Source organism: Saxophila tyrrhenica (genome assembly GCF_035928015.1).
Source record: "Saxophila tyrrhenica strain CCFEE 5935 chromosome Unknown scaffold_6, whole genome shotgun sequence".
Lineage (NCBI taxonomy): Eukaryota > Fungi > Ascomycota > Dothideomycetes > Mycosphaerellales > Extremaceae > Saxophila > Saxophila tyrrhenica.
In genome coordinates, this window is record NW_027041738.1 from 1,132,019 (window position 1) to 1,151,791 (window position 19,773).

Sequence of the window (19,773 nt, forward strand, 5' to 3'; positions counted from 1 at the left end):
GACAGACAGAATGAATGCTCGCACTAGGTGACCACACAGATCGAATTCTATTTAGCTATCGAGCTATATGTTCCAGGTTTCGCAACCTCATCTCGCAAATCTTCTCCCTAAACCGAGCCTCTGGAGATTCTCAGATGCAGACCACACAGCCTTGCATCATGAAGAGCAGCAAGAGCTCAGGCGATGACCGGTACAAAAGCAACAGCTTCAGCGACTACTGGATGCTGGCCAACAGCTCCGACGACTCCAGGGCCATGCTTCGAACACAGCTGCGTGCCAAAGGCTATGAAAACAAGACCCTGCAGCGCGAACAACTCGCAGAGCTATTCCGAATCAGCCAGCACCGCTTCGTGGGATATAGCTCACTGGACCGTGCCGAGCTCAAACTTTTCTGCACAGATCGAAAGCTCCCTAATCGCCATGAACCCACCGCGAAACAAACCGACCAAGAAGATGTTTGTCGAGGCGCTGATCGAGGCGGACAAGAGGCGTACGTACCCCAAGCTCTTGGACTTTCCCGCCGAGCTACGACAAGCCATATGCGAGTTCTACATCAGCGACTTCGCCAATCCCAAAGACGGCCTCTACTGCCCCAGCCAGCCTCCGCTCGTGCGTACCTGCCGCACCCTCCGTAGAGACGTCCTACCGATCTTCTACCGCAAGGTTAAGTTCCAGGTGGACTACATATACACCGCGTCGTTCAGTCTCAAGCGCGACAAGCCGACACTTCCAGGATCATTCCCCATGAGTAGTGTGTCGACGGCGTTTTTCTCGCGGATGCCACCGAACCACTTCGTGAACCTGCGCGTCCTACGGATCACGTTTCCGCAGGAGTACGCGGTGGGAGACGCCTACTGGCGATGGAGAGTCAGCAATCTCGCCGTGGATATTGACGAACGCAGCTCTCCAGCGCTGGGCCGGTTGCTGAGTGTCCACCCTCGAACGCCACACTGGAATCACGGGAAAGACCCCAGATCGCGACTGGAAGAGAAGTTTCGTACGTCTGGCTTCTTTCGACAAGATGAGCTGGGCGAGATTGAGCGTGCTATGGATGAGGCTGGTATGCAGGACTCCATCGGATCTGCTTCGCATACTGACGTGAGACAGTGGAGGAGTGGCATTGGAAGGCGCTCGAGGAGACCCTGCGGGCTCGTGGCAATTTTGAGTGAGGAGGACGAAAGACGGAGACACCCGACAACACTTTGCTTTTAATCCGCGAACTATACATGCGGAATGGAGCAAGGCGGCGTGATGCTTGGCGAGTCGAGACGTCTTGGAGGCTCTTTGTGTAAGTGTACGACGGCTTTCGCAAACCCAAAAGCATTCAGAGACAAGCAAGCTCTGACTTCAGCTTATAGTATGTTTCCCCCCGACGACAAGATCTCCTCTCTTCGAGACATCGTACAACAGCACATAATCATTATACATCGCCGCAAACTCACCCTGTCACATGTGAATTCGAAAAACCAAGGTATGGCGTCATCTTTCGAGGTACGTGAAGTCGCGAGTCCGTCTTATTGGCCAGGCTACTCAAGTGAATCGTAGGCACGGGACAGAAGCTTTGCTATATGCGCATCCTTCCTTTCCCTTCCTCTCCTTCTTCCTCTTTTCACCACCAACAACATGGCTCGATTCCGGAGTGCCCGCAACGGCAGCTACTGCCAACTCACCTACCCGGTCACCTCCAAACCTAAGAAGAGGGACCTCATTGAGCAGCTGAAACGGCATGGCTATCGTGCGAAGACACGTCTGACGCACGCACAGCTCCTCGAGCTCGTACGTGGATAAGAACAAAGGCGTCCTATCCTTTGAGCTACTACTAACATGATTGCCCAGGTTCATGCGAACGTCCACGAATACATAGAATTCCGCAAAATACGCCTCTCAAAGCTCGAGCGGTTTGCGCATGCCCGAGGCCTGGAGCTACCTGAGGAGGCCACCAAGGATGCACTTGTTCCTGTTCTCATAAAGGCAGACAACGAGCGGCAGTTCTCCAAGATCTTCGACCTCCCACCGGAGCTCCGCGTCCTCATCGAGGAGTTCCACCTGAGTGATTTCGCCCGAAGGTGGGGCCTCCTCTGTCTGAACCAGCCTCCACTCGCGCGCACTTGCCGACTTCTTCGGAACGACGTTCTGCCACTCTTTTACAGCCATTGTAAATTCATCATCTCATTCGACATCGAGAGAGCTCCCGCGTGTGTGCCTGGGGATGAGGACACACCAGGAGAGCTGGTCTTGACCCAGGCGACACAGAAATTTGGAGAGCATCCCGACTCCGTACATCAAGAATCTTTGTGCCCTCGAGGTTGAGATGACTGATGATGCGAGACACACCTACGCTGCAGGTTTCCGGCCTCTGTACAGAAGTCGCTCGGGTTATGAGACTATCACGGGTTCGGGCGTCATCGACTCGAACTCATTCGTAGCGAACGCTTTAACAGCGTACTCGAAGGATCAGGAGCTGACTGAGACGGAGAAATGGGAAGATCTCGTTGCGACGATTTGCTTTTTCGGTAAGAATGCCGCTAAAGACATTACAAATAAGCTTACTGACACATCATAGCAAAGCAGGTGTACGCAGAGTGCCTGCAAGAGCTCGCGCAAAAGCTCGCGGAAGAGCTTGCACGACGACGCAGGTCGAGGACATGAGTCGGAGGGCAGGGCAGGGTGGGAAGACTGATCATGGGTGGAGGAAACAGCCGGGTTGGAAACTTCCGAGGACAGTATATTATGAGACTTAGAGACGTAGGTCTTGGACATGTGTGCGGGCCCCTCGATGCGCAAGAGGAAAGACTGAAGGGAGGATGGGGAGCAGCTGCATTAAATCTGTCGACTATGGACTCGGGACCTCCTCATAGCGGGTAACGGGCAATGCCATTGACGTCTGAGAATCAAACAATAAGGACGTTTGTGAACCAGTCGGGTGCTGATGCAATCAATTTGCCTGTGATAAATTGATGGCAGGCGGCAGACCCATCCAGTGCAGGTTGAAGATAGAACAATGTTGGATTCCTGATAAGCCGCGTCACATATCTACATATCTCACCTTCTCCAGCCATGGGCGATGTGGTCCATGCATGATTCTCCATCTTGACTCTCGACTCATCGCCAAACACGAAGTCTTTCGTCGGCTCAAAGATGCTGGAGGTCGGGAGTCTTAAGTGCGGTGGGTGTTCATAAGACTGTATGGACACTGTGACAACACGATATAGACCCGATTCAAGGACGAGGTTTTTCGAAATGCCGCTCGATGGCCGATGCTGAGAGTAGCCTTGCGCGATCAGACATCGTCGCTCAGGTGGTTGGCAAGAGGTGACCAAGTGGAGGGGCTGTCTCGACCTCCTCTGTAGCCTCATGTCGCCGCGAGTTGCGCCGCGGTATTGCTGGGGAGGATGGATGACAACAGATGGAGAGGGATTACAATGAGAATGCCCTTGCAACAGCCATTCACCGATCTGAGTCTTCTGCGCAGTCCAGGTAGGTTCTAGGGACACAGTGAGAACATGGAACGCTTCTGGCCATCGATGGTAGCACGAGTGCTCGGTTGCTGGGCCGATGTGAGACCGCAACGAAGTCAAGCTTCTGCCTCTGTGACCAGCCGTGGCGTAGACAGCTGTCGATGCCGGAATCCGTTCGAGACAAATTCAGCCCGAGTGGACTCGGTGTGCTCGGTGTGCTGTCCCGGTGTGTCGGATTTCAACCTATGGGAAGTTACGAGGCAACGAAAGGTTGTTCTGAGCCATCTCGACGCATCAAGAAGCTGCTTACCATCTGCCAATGATTGGCTTGAATAAAACCTCCAAACCTTCGTTAACTGCAGTACCGCCGTTGCGGTTGCGTTTCAAAACTCTACTTCAACCTCGAGTGGCACCGCGCCCGTCCGAGTCTGATTTTATCTACTGCGTACAGAGGTATTGTGCAACAGCGAAGAGTTGTCGATACGTATGACGAGAATTCATCATCCACTTGTTGCCAGACCGACAGTGGTGGAGAGGGCTAGGCGGTGGCGATGAAGAAGAAGGTGTGGCAACCAAGCGTTGGCGGCACGAAGGTCGTGCAGAAGCATTCCGGGCTGGACGCCTGCCATTGAATAGGCTGTGGCGTTGTTTGACGTTTGGTAGACCTGCCGCTGCAATTGGGAGAACGAAGACAAGAAGCGATCGGTAAATTGACGAAGAAGTTGGCTGGTTGGATCGGACGGTGTCGTTCTGCCGGCTGCGAAGGTTGGAGGTTGTCGTGACGAAGACGATGCAAGCAAGCAGTTAGCTGTCGATCAACAAAGGAGCGGGCCGCGAGACGGGTTGACTGTTTCGAGAAGTGCGGTTTATTATCATCGGCAGGAGATGCTTCAAAGACATTACTACCTTCATGTTGACGCGGCCTATCTCGAAGAGTGGCGAGAGTAATAGTCCAGGCGGACGGTTCTTCAAGTAATCCGTTCTGTACCGCATCTCGATCTTCTTTTGGTGCTGCCGGCTGAAGACCATCGAAGCGGTGCGCCACATTGCCCATGCAGATAACAATGAGATGAAGAGACAGGGGTCGTGACCCTGCCGAACCAAAACCTCTTGAGGCAGAAGATCGTGTCTGTGCTTGGAGGATGGCAATCTTGATAGATGGTCAGGAGGCGTTTGATGAGGCTCGTTGCTGCTATCGTCGTTGCTGCAGTCGACCGCGGAGGATGACAGAAAGTGGGTGGTAGGGGTGGGTTTACAGAGGGTCAATGTTCGCGTCGTCGATGCCCGTCGCCACGCCCAAGACTCTCAAGAGCATTCTGGATCTCGGTGCCGTGGAGGAGCGAGGGCGGTTGCCACACGGAGCAGTGATTTCGATTGGCGGATAGCGCGACGTTGAAGCCCAGAGCGGCTAGCTCCCGGACGCGCTAGGATCGCAGCAATGGCCGCGTACGCAAGCTTCTCACGTCTTTCTTCGATTGTTGAGAGCTCTCCTTAACTCCTGCCGCCTTTACATTCCCCGTCCCTGCCATACTCTTCCACCTCCACCACACACTCTTGTCTTCTTCACACACACTGCACCTTCTCTCGTTACGGTGCTTACGAAAACACTTGGGGTTCTAATTCACTTCTGCTGCAGCCCGTGAGACTCTCCCGCCCACCCGCTCGTCGACATCATCACTTGCTGCGGCAAAGCCTGCATCGTCGTATCACCACAACCCAAAGTTTGCCAATAGTAGCTTTAATACTCCCACGGTGAGTTTGCTCGGCCACTGCCACGCGTCGTCCGCCAGCGACAGACCGCCAGCCATCGCAATCATCAAACGGACACGTCGCTGATACATACCCCTTCCCAGCCTTCACGCACCGCGACCGCAATCGCAATGGCTCTCAGATATCTCGTACCGGCCTTGGCCGTAGTGGGCTCGGCAGCTGGTGAGTACAGGAGATCTCTGTGCCCGCGACGGTATCACTGACCTCTTCTGTAGCCGCCTGCAGTGGAACCTCGACCATCTCCAGCTCCGCCGACGCGGCCGCCCTCTCGACATGCTCCACCTTCTCCGGCGACATTGCGATTGCCACGAGCAACGGGGATGACATTGCGCTGGACGGCATCAAGAGGATAACGGGTAGCCTGAGCGTGCGGAAGAACAACAAGATGTCGTCCCTCTCCGCGGACAGCCTCTCTCAGATCGACGACTCGTTCGAGATCCAAGACGCTACGCTTCTTTCGACCCTCAACTTCCCATCCCTGACCGCCGTCGACACCGTTAGCTGGATTGGTCTACCCCAGCTCGGCAGCCTGTCGTTCACCGCGGGTCTGTCGCAGGTCTCCTCGATGGACATTGAGAACACCGTGCTCGCAACGCTTGACGGCATCAACCTCGTGGAAGTCGACACTCTGATCGTGGTCAACAACAACTTCCTCAACGACATCACCATGCAGCTGGGCAACGTTAGCACCGCCCTGACTCTTTCTGCCAATGGTCAAGATGTCAGAGCCGAATTCCCCAACCTCGAATGGGCGACCAACATGACCCTCTCCAACTGCTCTTCCATCAACATTCAATCTCTCGCTACGGTTAACGGTTCGCTTGGTTTCTACAGCAACTTCATGGACGGTATTATGGCGCCCAACCTCACTTCGGTCGGTGAGAGCTTGGCTTTTGTGAGCAACGAGATGCTCACTAACATTTCTGCTCCCTCTTTGAGGACAGTGGGTGGCGGTCTCATCGTCTCCAACAACACAGATCTGGTGCAGATCAACGGCTTCCCACGCCTTCAGACCGTTGGCGGTGCTGTGGATTGCAATGGCAACTTTAAGAAGTAAGTACTACTTGTTTGATGACGCGGATTAGTATCTAATCGTATACCAGTGTTATGCTGCCATCCCTCCAGCAAGTCAAGGGCGCCTTCAACCTCCAGTCGAAGCGCGACATCGGGTCGTCCTGCTCGCGATTTCAGAAGCTTGCCGGTAGTTCTGCGCCCATCAGAGGCAAGTACACGTGCAAGAGCGGCACTGCAAACCCGAAGGGCGTGGATAGCACCCGCGGCGGCGGCAGCAGCACCAGCAGCGGCGGCGGTTCCGGCACCTCCAGCAGCCCAGCCAACCCGATGTACATCTCCGGCGCGACTGGTCTGATGGGTGTGGTGGCAGCCATCTTTGGCATGCTTTAAGGAAGGATAATAGGAGAGTTTGTTGCATCATCAGTGCGTCCAGGACTTTGAGCGATTGTGGGATGTGTGGAGCCCAACACCATGCAGTGCCGGCGGCGTTCAGATTGCGGCCATGTTCTTTCAGCATACGTGGGCTCGCACGTTTTGTGGAAGGGAATGGAAAGCATGCATTGCATAGACTAATTGTAGCCTCTCATCACATGAAATCGACATACCCCCAGTCTCTCCCTTACCTGTGCATCTACTTCCCGTGTAGGTAGACGATTCTGGCCTCTGCCGGGTTTTGAGCAAGCTCAAGTCAGTGTGCCTATGACTCCGGTGTACTGCCTACAGCCTCTCACGGAAGATATCAAACACCCAAGTCTTGCCCTTGCCTGCGCATGCCCTGCCTGTTGAGGGATGGACCATGCTTTCTTCCAGCGGTGGTGATCTTCCTTCAGCTGCAACGTACCTTTGCAAGTTTGATCCTGCTACACTGTTGATGCCTGGAGTGTTTGCTATATCGACGGGAAACCCTCTTGACGACGAGCTATGTGCTTCCATCGATCAATCTCCAACATTCTCCTCCATTCTTGACCCAGACATGACTTCCAAAACCACGCCCGTGTCGTTTTGGAGGTGCGGGTATGGCTGCGATGACAGGGTATATCTGCGGTTCACCTCCTGCACACAAACAAGCTCCTGTCTGCTGCCGACTCCATCTCATGGTCGTACAACGGCTGGAGCGAACACCCATCTCTGTGCGACTTGTGTCGTCTCGTCGCTCTCGATATGTCTTGGCAGCGAAGTCGCTGGCTGTTGGGCTGGCATTGGTCGACTCTGAGCAGCTCACGACTTCACTTCGACCTGTACCTATCCGATCATGCTTGAACACGTCGCATCTGACTCTGCGGAATGCCTTTTTCAAAAACCGCACATGCTCGGACGACCTCTCAAGATCCTTGGACTCTCCGACCTCGCCAACACACTCCATCGCCACTCGGGCGCGTGCTTCGTCTATCCAAACGCCTTGCGTCCTGCATGCAGCATTAGGCCGTTCGGGGACTTCTCCCCACTGCCGCCGCTGCGCGAAGAACCAAACTTCAGTCGAGCTCGATGCTCGTCACTTCTGCCAGCATACCCGGCGATCGGTCACTTTCTGGCACACCGAGACAGACGGTTTACCGCGAGTGCATCGGCTCACGCAGGCCAGCCGCCAGCCAACCGCCGCGCCTTCGACTGCTTCTGAGACTTTGGCGCCGATGGCTTCTGTTACAATCGCCCATTGTGCTGCACGGCGCTGTGCTCTGATGTCTTACGCCCCAGATTGACAGCTCGCCCAAAACGGCCGTCAAACGTGCCAGGCTGCCACAGCCCGGTGAACACTGGCGTTCTTCCTGCCGCCACCCAACGGTGCACCGCATAAACATCCGATATTGCGCAAGCAGCAGTGGAGAGCTAATGCAGCGGCTTTTGGGGTCGAGCGTATGCTGTGCAACAATCCTCCGAGCGCTCCGGCCAACATGCCCTGTCGCTTTATGCCGGGGACGCGCTTGAACTGACCTACTTACCCGGTATCGACAACGGATACTTGCATTGCACCGATCGGGAGAGTACCAGCGATCTGGCCGGGCACATGGGAGAAAGTGACTTCACGCTTAGCAGCAGCAGCAATGAACGACTCCGGCACAGTACAGCAACAGGCCGAAATCGACAGAATGCATGGAACTGCTTTCTAGACTTGTGGAGAAAAGTCTCTGCATCGACGTTTGAGGCGCACTATCAGATCCTGAATCCGGACCTGCATTCGTGCTCTTGCGGTGTAGAGCGCTGTGGGGCATCAAAACAACCTCAACGGTCGACGACGATGCAACAGCACATTGCTCCGCAGTCGTGAACAACCACTCGTTTCCTGCCGCACTAGCAAAGGCTCCGCAAGCTTACCGGGAACAACCAGGTCGATGGGAGCTCGAAAATCGGGTTGGTTGAGCATCTCATCATCCGACGCGCTTACTGCAAGGGATGTTCACAGCCGGACGCTGCTCCCGGCTCTGGCGCGGCCCGTCATATGCATGATCAACCACCTCCGCCGACAGTCCTCAGGGCTCAAACGTCGAATCTGCTCGAACGGTGGAGAGGCTGGCTCGTGCAAGCGAAAGGTTGATGCGCTCTCCTTGCAACTTCCTGCTTCTCCTCATCACGGATGAGGAAGGAGACACAAGAGCGAGCAGGTCGGACCCCAGCAAGCGCCCTTTCATGTTGATCGATGAAGAACTCCTGATCGATGCGTCGACATCATGGTCACGGAGGCAGTGTGTTCAGAGCAACCTCGAGCGAAGCTCGTGCAGGGGTAGGTGGGAGATAAATACGTCCTCTTCTTCCGCTGTTGTCAGTGTTCCTTCTTCCTCATCTCGCACTTCACATCAACTCGTCTATCAAACATCAACTCTCACATCTACTTGTTTTTCATGCGACTGGGTTGGCCGATTCGTTAGTCTTTGGGTGGTACCCTGGGTTTTGGCAATTGTCTTATGCTTTCTTACGCCCTCAATCAATCGTGTTCCATCCAAACCGTACCGTAACAAGCTCCATCAACGACTCGACGAACGTGACTCAGACCAACATGTATTCCTCCCCCTACCTCGCCAAACACATCGGCATGACTGACCTGCTCGCTCACAGGAACAATCAACAGACTTTGCCTCCGATCAGGGGCTACGTCCTCTGCAGCGGCAGCGGCTGCAACTCGGTCGCCGTCCACCACGACGCCGCTACCCGCAAGGCGTACTGCGCCAATTGTGTCCGTAGAAACTCTACGGTTCCCACTGGCCCCTCGACCAATCTACATCAGGCGTACAACATGTCCGAGATGCAGCGGAATCTTGGCTTCGCTCACCAGGAGCCCGCTGCCAACTCGCCAGTATCCGATTTCACGGACCATGAGATGGATTCGGCTGCGAGCTGCTCCACCATCTCTTCGCCGGCGAATACACCGATTTTGACGCCACGGAGTCTCTCTGCCGCCAGCAGAAGCAGCAGAAGCCATGGCAGGAGGGCCCAATCGACCTCGGGAGGTTACTGCAACAAGTGTGGCCATGACAGGTGCCGGATTGAGAAGCATCGCGCTTTGCGCAAGAAGGACAAGGAGCGGGCCAACCGGAATCACCTCCAGGAAGTGGCTCAGCAATTTGAAAATATCCTGTCCACATTTGGCAGCGGTAGCATCCTCCGTGGCAACAAGCAGAGCAGCGGCAACGCCACCACTTCTGGACTGCAGTTCAAGAAAATCGATGTGATGAAGTTGGTTGCGGCCCTCCTTTGCGGTCTCCTGCAACAAGGCTCGGAGGCCGCCATACGAACCGGGACAGAAGCTGAGTTCCAGGCGAACCTTCACGAAATCATTGACAAATACCGCGACAGCGAGAGCGACGACCCCACGGCTGGCACATTCCTGGAGAACCGCGGGCACAAATGCCGGAACGATGAGAACGGAGACGACAAGAAGCGCTGCGTCGTTCATGGACACGCCAGCTGGGCCGAATGCCGCTCCACTCAGGCGCAGAGGGTTTTCCAGAGGAACGTCCAGGCATTCAGGGCTAGTCTTTGAGCCTTCGCAACCTTGGTCCTCCTCAGTGGTCTGGCGGCAGGAGAGCCTTTTTCATTCGAGCGCCTTCCACCACCTACGATTCATTCTTTTGCGGCGTTCGGGCGATACTCCACTCTGTGATCTTGGACTCAACTTCATCTGCTTCCGCTTTGGCTTGCATCTTTCGACTCACATCTGCTATCGACATTTGAGCGAGCGCGCGACTGTCTTTTCCCCTTACGACACCACGATCATTGCACGAATTGGACAGTACTGGGCGACCATCGGACTGCGGTTGGGCAGCTTTTTGAGATGCATTTCTCCAACGATGTCTTTCTTTCTGTCCACGTTCGAGCGAGCATACATCATCCGGGGTGGCAATCATTTTTCAGGCGTTGAGACGGCTGGGTTTCGCCAATGTGTAATGACGAGTCGACGGCAGAGCGCGTGTGTGTGTATGTACATGTTGCCGACCAGTACGCTGGTCGCTCAGAAATGAAAACCTCATTATTTGGTACTCTTGGGGTTATTCCCACAACTTCTATTTCTGGGTAGACTATTGCGACTGTCCCCGAAACTCTGTCTGAATCAAGGCTCTCATGTGGGCTGCAGTTGCGCACCCTGGAACTCTCTCCGGCCTTTTTGACTTCTGTCCGCGCTGATCCCTGCAGCCAAGACCGTTCGGGAGAGTCCCTTCAACGTCCATCTGTCCTCGAGAACAACCCCATACGCTCTCCTCCACCACCTCCACGAACTCTCCCATTGACTCTCCCAACCCCTCCGGACCATATCCCCCACGCCCAGCTAATACAGCTCTGGAACACACTCACCAGCACGACCGGCGCGCATCGCAAAGCGCGAAGGGGGGACACGCAATCCTGGGGCGCCCGTTGGGCGGAACTCTTTTTTTGTCTTCTCGCATCCCGCACCGCACCGAACACACACCATGCTGCTCCCTAAAGGCGGCGTGACCTGGAAGTCGGCCAAGTCGCGACTCCCGCCTTCGCGGGCGATATGGAATTTCCTGACGCGCACGCGGTTCCTGCTGTTTGTTGCGATTACGGGGATTGTAATTCTAATATGGAATGGGCTGAGGGGGACGGCGGGGGAGATGCAGAGGTGAGTGCTATCATTACGGTGGATATACTGGGGGATGTGGGAGGGATATGGGGAGATGCGGCGGCTGACAGAGATGCGTGCTGTACAGATTCTACTGCTTCGGACCCGCGAAATCGCCCATGGAGATGACCGCAGCTGAGCAGGCGCGATGGGCCGGCCACCTTCAGACCCCTGTGATCTTCAACCACCATACACCGCTCGAAGTCAACAGCTCGAGCATAGAACGAATAGACCTCAACCCCATCGGGTCCACCACCAAACCGCTGGTCAACGAGGAGCGAGTCCTCATCCTCACGCCTTTACGCAACGCCGCGCCGTACATAGAACAGCATTTCGACCTGCTCACGCAGCTCACGTACCCGCATAATCTGATCGATCTGGCGTTCTTGGTTGGAGACAGCGAGGATGACACGCTGGCGAAGCTGGCGATGGAGTTGGAGAGGGTGCAGTCGAGGACCGATAGCATTCCTTTCAGGAGTGCGAAGATAGTTCAGAAAGACTTTGGAGTGACGTTGAGTCAGGATGTGGAAGACAGGCATAGCTTCGCGGCGCAAGGACCGAGGAGGAAAGCGATGGGCAGGGCGAGGAATTACTTGCTGTCTGCAGCCATGCAGCCGGAGCACAGCTGGGTGTATTGGCGGGATGTCGATATCAAGGACAGCCCGAAGAAGATCATTGAGGATTTCATTGCGCATGATCGGGATATCCTGGTGCCGAGTACGTTGAGGCTGCGGAGCTTGAAGCACGATTAGAGTGAGAGGCTGACGTGAAGCTAGATGTGTGGTTCCACCGCTACGTAGACGGCAAGGACATCGAGGGCCGCTTCGACTACAACTCGTGGCAGGAGTCAGATACCGGTCGAAGACTGGCCGCATCGCTGGACAAGAACATCGTCTTGGCGGAAGGATACCATGAATACCAGACCGACCGGGTGTACATGGCTCGCATGGGCGACTGGCGACATAACAAAGATCAGGAGATACCACTTGACGGCATCGGCGGTGTCAACATCCTCGTCAAGGCGGATGTCCACCGGTCCGGTACGTTCATCTTGCCCCTGCCAAGCCCTTCATCCATCACATCGAGTTTACTGACAGCATGGCACAGGCATCAACTTCCCCTGCTACGCCTTCGAGAACCAAGCCGAGACCGAGGGCTTCGCGGCCATGGCCAAGCGCGCCGGCTACGGCGTCTACGGTCTTCCTAATTATGTCGTCTGGCACATTGACACGGACGAGAAGCCCGGGAATGCTTGATCCCCACCAAACACTGCCGTAATCTGTGTGTCTCGAGCTTACTTTTAGCGCATACGCTGTGGAAAGAGGGCGTTTTCAGCATGGCGTGGTGTTTCGGGCGTTTTGGCCATCACGGGAAACTTTGTGGTGGTGTGGAGGGGGGTATTGTATTATCTGTAAGATATACTTTTGGGTATTCTCATTGTACTTGTGCGCTGCTGCTGCTGATGAGGCGGCTGGCGCTGAATACTATCTTACCAATGCTGCATTGACCGTCGCCATTCCTGCGCTCTCCATCACCTGATCCTACTCGTCCGCTCAATCATCTTTTCGCCTACTAATACCTGACAGTGGCATCTGTCGCCTTCTGATACCATTCTTCACCTGTGCAGTGTTAGTCTCATCGCTAATGTGATATCAGGACTTACTCACCAGCCTTCTGCACCAGCTTACGCAGCTCCACGTTCATCTCCTGCATTGTGGCTGTGAGCTCACCCTTCACAACCCGATCACAGTCTCTTGAATGACCCCGGAGCGCAGCGAGCAGTGGGCTGGTCCGGTCGAGCTTAATGTCAACTCGGGTGGTATGATAGACAGCGTCGTACTTTGCTGCGCGGTCTCTCACGTGGCGGTCGATGTAGCAGACGGACAGGGCGCGGAGGTGTCTGAGATGTCGGTGTGGGATGTGGCACAAGAACGTTTCGGATGATGGGTTCAGGTGCAATGGTCCTGGGACGATCGCGTCTTCCGGCCAATCCGCGTCGCTAGGGCTGACGGAGAGATCGATGGAGAATTTGCACTGCTGAAAGAAGAGAGGCAGCGCGCAGTGACGGATAGTGCGGCAGGTGAGGGTGAGTGGCGGCTGGCTTGGTGATTTCAGGCCCCTCTGGCGCACGAAATCCGCAAAGTGGAAGTCGAAGATGCAGAGCCGGAGCTCCGGAGGAAGGTCGAAGAGGCGGGTGAATTTGCGGTCCTTGTCGGCCTTAACCAGCGTCTCGGCAAACTGCTTCTTCGATGGCGCGTTTACCGTGCCAGAAGCCTCCGCCACGACCAAACCGCGGTCCGAGATGAATTTCATGAGGTCGGCCTTGCTTGACTTCCGGTACGCGAGCTGCCCGTGGACGTGGACTCGGATCTGCTCCTCGAGGTCTTCGCGGAGTAGCTTTGACTTGGGCGAGTGGCCGACAGTGAGGAGCTGATAGCGAAGGTCGCCAATGGTCGGCTTCGCGACGCCGCCGAATCTCCAGAACGAGTTGAGGCTATCGCTCTTGAAGCGATTCTCGAAGTGGCGCTTCACAAGTTCGGGGTTGGCGACGGTGCTTACTTTGCCGCGTGTACTTTTGCTGCGCGCCTTCGCGATGCGCGGCGCCATGGTGATGGATGGACGGTGGAAGGTAGACGGTGGATGAATGGATGAATGGACGGCGGAAGGTGGTAAAGGCCGAATAAGATGTTGGTCTCCTACGCTACAGTTGCGCATGGCTGCAGCCAGAACGTGAGCAGTCCATTCTCGACAATATACACTCGGTCTTCGAAAGCGTATATGCAAATTTCAGGACACCATCAAGGCCAGTGTTGTGCTATTTGACCTGCCTACAGATGGCTTGCTTGTCTCTGACAACGTCCCGTACAACAAAGGACATCCGCACACCTGGATCCAACACACCCATTACAAAGGATAGCCGCCACCGAAGTCTCAGCCTAGGACGACCAGCTTCTCCCAGTACTCTTTCACAGCCTGTACGTACCACTGCTGAGCTGCGAACTGGTATTAGCCAAGCTGACGGTGCGTTATGGAGGAGTGTAACTTACCCGCATCTTCGACCTTGTCCATCATGTCGCTGATCAGATCGTAACGCATCTCCCCGTCGTCCTCGTCAACTGCGACTGCATGGTTCTTGAATGCCTTGATCAAGTCACCCGCGGAATCAATCTGGACGGTGGTGTGAATCTGGCGAAATGATAGATTCCGGCCGCCGAAAGTCACAGCCAGGCTGCGGAGGTCTTGAAGGCTCTGGGGCGGGATGCTGTCGATGAACCGGCTTGAGTCGAATGATAACGTGCCGCGCTTTGGTGGTGCCGGATGGGAGGTGATGGGATGAATGACAAGCTCTACCTTCAGTGCGAACCTGCTCTGCTGAAAGAACAAAGGAAGCACCTCCTTACGCAGCAGTTTGCAGGTGCGGGCAAGCGGCGGCTGAGTAGGGCAGAGGAGGCTGGTCTTTCCATGATTGATGTCGTTCAGGTAGTAGTCGGCGATCACGAGGCGAACTTCTGGCGGGAGGTCGAGTAACTTCGTGAATTGCCGGGTCTTGTCCGCCTTGACGAGCGCCTGAGCTAGATCCTTGTTGGTCTTGTCCAAAGAGATGTCCTTCAGCCCACGGCTCCTGACGAACTTCTGAAGTGCCTCACGTCGACACTTCTGGTACGCGAGCTGGCGATGAATCTTTGTGTGTGCCTAAGAGGAGCCAAGTCAGCATTCAGGACATAGGAAAGGTCGCGAACTATCAGCAACGCACCATCTCCTCGAGGTCTGCGTGGAGAAGAGCGCGCCTTGGCCGGTAGCCCGCGTCGACGAGCTGCTTTCGAAGGTCTGCCTTCTTTGGGTTAGAGACGCGGTTGAGCCGCCCGTATTTGTCGCCCTCGTTTGTGCTGGAGCGCCCTCTGTCGGTGCGAGGCGCCATGGTGGGTGGGCAGGTGGTGGCAGAGAGGAAGAGTGAGAAGGGCCCTGAAGGGGGGAGGGAAAGAAGCGGATCATGAAGTAAAAGAAGCGCGGGCGTAAGTCACACGCTCCATCCAAACATGACGCCACATCTTTCCGCAGATTTCACGCGCAAGTGACGGTGGCTTATACCAAAGGACAGAACGCCAACGTGGATTGTATTCCTTCGGTGCAGCATCCCCGAAACTTGCCCTGGCCGGCAGTCATATACGGGTACTCGAGATGTATATGGTGGCTGTATGGATCTGTCGAGACGGCCTTCGTGCTATATGGACTGGATACGGATGGTTTGCTTGTCTTGCGCACAGTCGAGGAGACAAAGAAAAGCTGTACATGCTTTGTGAGTGCATCCAGGACGTGCATCATGCATGGGAGAGTATTAACTCCCAGCTCTGCCCATGGATGCTTCGGTGCCTTCGATACCGCGAGGTCTGTCTACTTCCTGGCTTGAGGATACCACAGTACGCTGATCAGCCATAGGATGATCGATGTCCTGCCGGACAGAGCCTTTGAGGATTCCTTAACTTGAGCGGACGAGCCCTCGCCTGGTAATTCTCTTCGAGCAGCCTTTGAAAGATCATTCTTGAACTAGATGTACCAGGCGGCTAGTTCAGATCCTCGAGCTGTCCAGGCCGGACGGGGGCTGCTCGGCTTCCTTCGGCCTTCTGCCGGTCGTCGTCGCTGTGCCCATCAGGTCCATTAACCAGGCCATGAGCATGATGCACCGCCGGCTCAGACTGTGGGATCCTGAGGAGACTTTTGCCCAGACCAGGACCATAGCCATTGTGACTACAATCGCAAGGTTTCCGATCCTTGATGCTGGCCTTCATCTGAGCAGCATCGACTTTCGGCTGTTCCTTTAGATCCACCACCTCACCTTCTGCAGTCTTCTCACTCGTCCCAACAGCGACACCTCCTCCCGCGGCAATGACTGTAAGCTTCAGGAGGTAGTCCAACGCATGGCCGACGCCAACTACATGCGTGTTCAAGCCGTGGTAGAGGTCGCTCTTCACAAAGAAGGCTTTATATGCCTGGAGCAAGATACTGTGGCCAATCGTTGATTGACACAGTAGAGAGCCGGCGAGAGCCCCTTGCCAGCTGAAAGAGTAACTGTTCATGGTGCTGCGAGGTGCGGCATAAGGACAAGCTGACGTAGAGACAAGATCTGGATATTGTCGAGCGAGACTGTTGCTCATCCTTGAAGTCACCTCAGCAGGCAGAAATAAGACGGAATGACTTGATGCAATTGAAATGCGAGTAGGGACCACTTAGCAGCCAATGTGCAATCTTCATGCCTACCTGGAAGTGCCGAAGTGTTGCTGATGAAGTCTGGAGTACGAAAGCTCTTAACTCCGTTAACGACGAGGGATGATGTAAAGCCTACAACAGAGTTGCCACGAACAACCACAACCTCAATGCCTCTCTTTTTCAATTTCTCAACATCCACTGTCAATCCAATTCGATCAACTACACAAAAAGCACCATGGCACAAAAAGCACAAGAAGTTCTCTCCAAAGCCACCGGCGGCAAGGTGGGCTCACTGCTGCCGCGGGCAAAGCTCGGGAAGAATGGCCCTCAGGTCACCAGGATTGGGTATGGAGCTATGGGATTGGTATGCTTTCGTGTGAACTGTGTCACGATGTATGTAGAACTAACGATTGGCAGAGCGCCTTTTACGGCAAGCCCAAGCCCGACTCCGAGCGCTTCGCCTTGCTCGACAAGGCCTACAACGATGGCGAGCTGTTCTGGGACTCTGCCGACGTGTACGGCGATAACGAGGACTTGATCGGTACGTCTCCTGCTTTCCGGCCCCGCCGTCTAAGCCTCGGTCATACTGACCAGGACTCACAGGCCAGTGGTTCCAGAAGAACCCGGGCAAGCGGGATGACATCTTCCTCGCCACCAAGTTCGCCAACAAAGCTCTCCCCGACGGCGGTCGTACAGTCGACAGCACGCCCGAGTACTGTCGTGAGTCGATCGAGAAGTCGTTGAAGCGCCTGGGGCTGCCGTTTGTGGATCTGTACTACGTGCATCGGTTGGATAGTAAGACGCCGGTCGAGAAGACTATGGTATGTTTATTGATCACGGTCTCTGCCTGGTATCTAATCAGCCGCTGACATTGGTTTTCGTCTATGTAGGAAGTGATGAAGCAGCTCAAGCAGGAGGGCAAGATCAAGTACATTGGCCTCTCCGAGTGCAGCGAGGACTCGCTCCGTCGCGCCTGCAAGATCGATCACGTTGATGCTGTGCAGATCGAGTATTCGTACGCCCATCTCATCCTCAACCTAACGAACCACTTACCGACCCTTCACAGCCCCTTCGCCCTCGAGATCGAGCAGCCGCAAATCAACGTTCTCAAAGCCTGCCGTGAGCTCGGCTGCGCCGTCGTGGCCTACTCGCCCATCGGCCGCGGCATGCTCGGTGGCACCATCCGCAGCCCGAAGGACTTCGAGGAGGGCGACTTCAGGAAGAACGCCCCGCGCTTCAGCGAAGAGAACTTCCCGAAGAACTTGCAGCTGGTCGACAAGATCACTGAAATTGCGACCAAGAAGGGATGCACGCCGAGTCAGTTGACGCTGGCGTGGATTCTGGCGCAGGGCGATGACTTCTTTCCGGTGAGTTGGCCTGCTCTGGATGATGGTTTGGAAGATGTGGACTGATGACTTGCTGCAGATCCCTGGCACCACCAACCCGAAGCGTCTGGAGGAGAACCTGGGCTCGCTCAAGGTCAAGCTATCGAAGGACGAGGAGCAGGAGATCCGCAAGGCGTGTGAAGCTGCTGAAATTCATGGTGGCCGGTACCCAGAGGCGATGTCGAAAGCGCTTTTCGCTGACACGCCCGCTCTGAATGCTTGAGGACCAACGTTACAGCTTCTACGACGACATGGCTAGTACATGCTCGGATTGGAAGCACACCACTAGTACTTACTGATCAGAGTACTTTGTAGCATCCAAAAGTTCGTCAAATGAAATGGAATGTAATAAAACGAAAGGCACCATTGACATCCACGTGACTGAAAGGATAAGATACCCTGCATGAATCGATCCAGCTCTCGGCATCCCACGTCCGAATCTGATCATCAAACGGCCCAAATCTCGGGTTCAACGTCGATTAGATGAACGCTCAAACATCAGCTTCCCGAGCCCAAAAACATCCTCGGCATCACGATATGTAGATTGCAACTGCATGTGGTTGGGGATCCAGAACCATCAGCAGACCGAGAGGTACACGCAACGCCTTCTATTTGCAGCTACACATCTGCTGTGCGTCCTGCAACCAGAACCGCTTTCACGAGATGCACCTGCATCGCTCCAACCTCTTTCATCTCTAGCGGTGGCGGGCGCGGAAGGCAACTCGGACGCCACCGCAGTCGAGGCCAATCATGCCGACCGCTGGAGGCTGGCGGGCGACTTGTGTTGAGCTTAACGCTGTCTGTGCTGACCTCCCCAGACTTTTCTATACAAGGGGGAGCCGTGTCTCTTACTGTGCTTGCCTCACTCATATCTCTGTTATTCGCCCGTTGTTGTTTCCTCTTCATTCAGCTGTTCTTCTCGCACATACGCCTTCTTCACTCGCTTCTTGACTGTCGTTAAAGATACACGTACAAGAATACAATACCCAGTAACAGCTCCACGTCGATCACCCCCGAACAACAGACCAGCAAGATGCAGTTCACCACCGCCCTCTTCCTCGCCGCCGCAGGCCTCGCTGCCGCTCAATCCTCTTCATCTGCAGCAGCCGCAGCAGCACCTAGCACGTCCTCTGGAGCAACCTCTTCCGGCTGCGGTAGTGCAATCGATGAGTTCGTCACGCCCTAGTTAACCTTGCTGATCAACAAGTACTGACCATTGCAACAGCCAGATCGCCGCCTGCCTCCAGAACACCTCCGTCCAACTCGACGCCTGCGATGCGAACGCGTGGAAATGCATGTGTACTGCGCAAAAGAACGTCTTGACGTGCTACAACAGCTGCACGTCCAACCCCATGAGGGCGTCGGCGCTGCAACAGCAGACGCAGTGGTGTAATGCTGCAGAGGCGTAAGATATCCCACGAGATACCATTACAAGCTGTACAGTGGAACATAGCATGCTGACGATGTGTACAGCTACCCGGCCAGCAGCTCCACCTCGCAATCCAACGGCCGAACGACCGCGAACGCTGCCACCGCTGCCACCGCCTCCTCCACCGCGACCACGACCACGAGGCAGGTCGTGCACAACGGCTTTGCGAGCGCCAGCGCCAGCGGCTCGGCGGCAGCACAGTCTTCTGGTGCCGCGAGCGGTCTGACTCCTGCCGGCGGCATCGTGGCTGCTGTCTTCGGTCTCGCGATGTTGTAGATGACCAGCCTACACAAGGGAGAAGAGGCTGGAGAAGCTTTGGGGACGCGACTTGGAAAAGAGGTTCCGCCACCTCGGGACACGTATAGCGATAAGGAGTCGGACCACCACGTCAGAAGAGCATGGAACAACGATGGACTGTTGTTCAGGAGTGCTAATGTC

At 55.3% G+C, this 19,773-nt stretch overlaps 10 protein-coding genes across 10 annotated transcripts; 7 read left to right on the plus strand and 3 right to left on the minus strand.

Annotated features, from left to right (window-relative positions):
* Nucleotides 1–158: 158 nt before the first annotated feature.
* On the plus strand, nucleotides 159–1,169 carry LTR77_004520 (uncharacterized protein; the record flags this gene model as incomplete). Its single annotated transcript, XM_064801774.1, has 3 exons — nucleotides 159–350; nucleotides 400–1,060; nucleotides 1,108–1,169. The coding sequence occupies 3 exons, from the start codon at nucleotides 159–161 to the stop codon at nucleotides 1,167–1,169; spliced, it is 915 nt and encodes a 304-aa protein (XP_064660404.1).
* Nucleotides 1,170–1,623: 454 nt separating this feature from the next.
* Nucleotides 1,624–2,310, plus strand: LTR77_004521 (uncharacterized protein; the record flags this gene model as incomplete). Its single annotated transcript, XM_064801775.1, has 2 exons — nucleotides 1,624–1,776; nucleotides 1,837–2,310. 2 exons carry the CDS (start codon nucleotides 1,624–1,626, stop codon nucleotides 2,308–2,310), a joined length of 627 nt encoding a protein of 208 aa, XP_064660405.1.
* A 3,028-nt stretch (nucleotides 2,311–5,338) lies between these two features.
* On the plus strand, nucleotides 5,339–6,632 carry ecm33_2 (cell wall protein Ecm33; the record flags this gene model as incomplete). The annotated part of the gene is made up of 3 exons (XM_064801776.1): nucleotides 5,339–5,390; nucleotides 5,444–6,281; nucleotides 6,332–6,632. The coding sequence occupies 3 exons, from the start codon at nucleotides 5,339–5,341 to the stop codon at nucleotides 6,630–6,632; spliced, it is 1,191 nt and encodes a 396-aa protein (XP_064660406.1).
* Nucleotides 6,633–9,234: 2,602 nt separating this feature from the next.
* On the plus strand, nucleotides 9,235–10,218 carry LTR77_004523 (uncharacterized protein; the record flags this gene model as incomplete). Its single annotated transcript, XM_064801777.1, has 1 exon — nucleotides 9,235–10,218. One exon carries the CDS (start codon nucleotides 9,235–9,237, stop codon nucleotides 10,216–10,218), a length of 984 nt encoding a protein of 327 aa, XP_064660407.1.
* A 925-nt stretch (nucleotides 10,219–11,143) lies between these two features.
* Nucleotides 11,144–12,572, plus strand: LTR77_004524 (uncharacterized protein; the record flags this gene model as incomplete). The annotated part of the gene is made up of 4 exons (XM_064801778.1): nucleotides 11,144–11,316; nucleotides 11,405–12,033; nucleotides 12,093–12,356; nucleotides 12,424–12,572. The coding sequence occupies 4 exons, from the start codon at nucleotides 11,144–11,146 to the stop codon at nucleotides 12,570–12,572; spliced, it is 1,215 nt and encodes a 404-aa protein (XP_064660408.1).
* Nucleotides 12,573–12,888: 316 nt separating this feature from the next.
* LTR77_004525 (uncharacterized protein) lies at nucleotides 12,889–13,923 on the minus strand (the record flags this gene model as incomplete). Its single annotated transcript, XM_064801779.1, has 2 exons — nucleotides 12,889–12,935; nucleotides 12,984–13,923. The coding sequence occupies 2 exons, from the start codon at nucleotides 13,921–13,923 to the stop codon at nucleotides 12,889–12,891; spliced, it is 987 nt and encodes a 328-aa protein (XP_064660409.1).
* Nucleotides 13,924–14,247: 324 nt separating this feature from the next.
* Nucleotides 14,248–15,235, minus strand: LTR77_004526 (uncharacterized protein; the record flags this gene model as incomplete). The annotated part of the gene is made up of 3 exons (XM_064801780.1): nucleotides 14,248–14,309; nucleotides 14,364–15,009; nucleotides 15,071–15,235. 3 exons carry the CDS (start codon nucleotides 15,233–15,235, stop codon nucleotides 14,248–14,250), a joined length of 873 nt encoding a protein of 290 aa, XP_064660410.1.
* A 643-nt stretch (nucleotides 15,236–15,878) lies between these two features.
* On the minus strand, nucleotides 15,879–16,469 carry LTR77_004527 (uncharacterized protein; the record flags this gene model as incomplete). Its single annotated transcript, XM_064801781.1, has 2 exons — nucleotides 15,879–16,371; nucleotides 16,426–16,469. 2 exons carry the CDS (start codon nucleotides 16,467–16,469, stop codon nucleotides 15,879–15,881), a joined length of 537 nt encoding a protein of 178 aa, XP_064660411.1.
* Nucleotides 16,470–16,756: 287 nt separating this feature from the next.
* LTR77_004528 (uncharacterized protein) lies at nucleotides 16,757–18,129 on the plus strand (the record flags this gene model as incomplete). Its single annotated transcript, XM_064801782.1, has 5 exons — nucleotides 16,757–16,885; nucleotides 16,939–17,062; nucleotides 17,125–17,342; nucleotides 17,412–17,888; nucleotides 17,947–18,129. 5 exons carry the CDS (start codon nucleotides 16,757–16,759, stop codon nucleotides 18,127–18,129), a joined length of 1,131 nt encoding a protein of 376 aa, XP_064660412.1.
* Nucleotides 18,130–18,939: 810 nt separating this feature from the next.
* LTR77_004529 (uncharacterized protein) lies at nucleotides 18,940–19,611 on the plus strand (the record flags this gene model as incomplete). The annotated part of the gene is made up of 3 exons (XM_064801783.1): nucleotides 18,940–19,076; nucleotides 19,132–19,311; nucleotides 19,380–19,611. The coding sequence occupies 3 exons, from the start codon at nucleotides 18,940–18,942 to the stop codon at nucleotides 19,609–19,611; spliced, it is 549 nt and encodes a 182-aa protein (XP_064660413.1).
* Nucleotides 19,612–19,773: the final 162 nt, after the last annotated feature.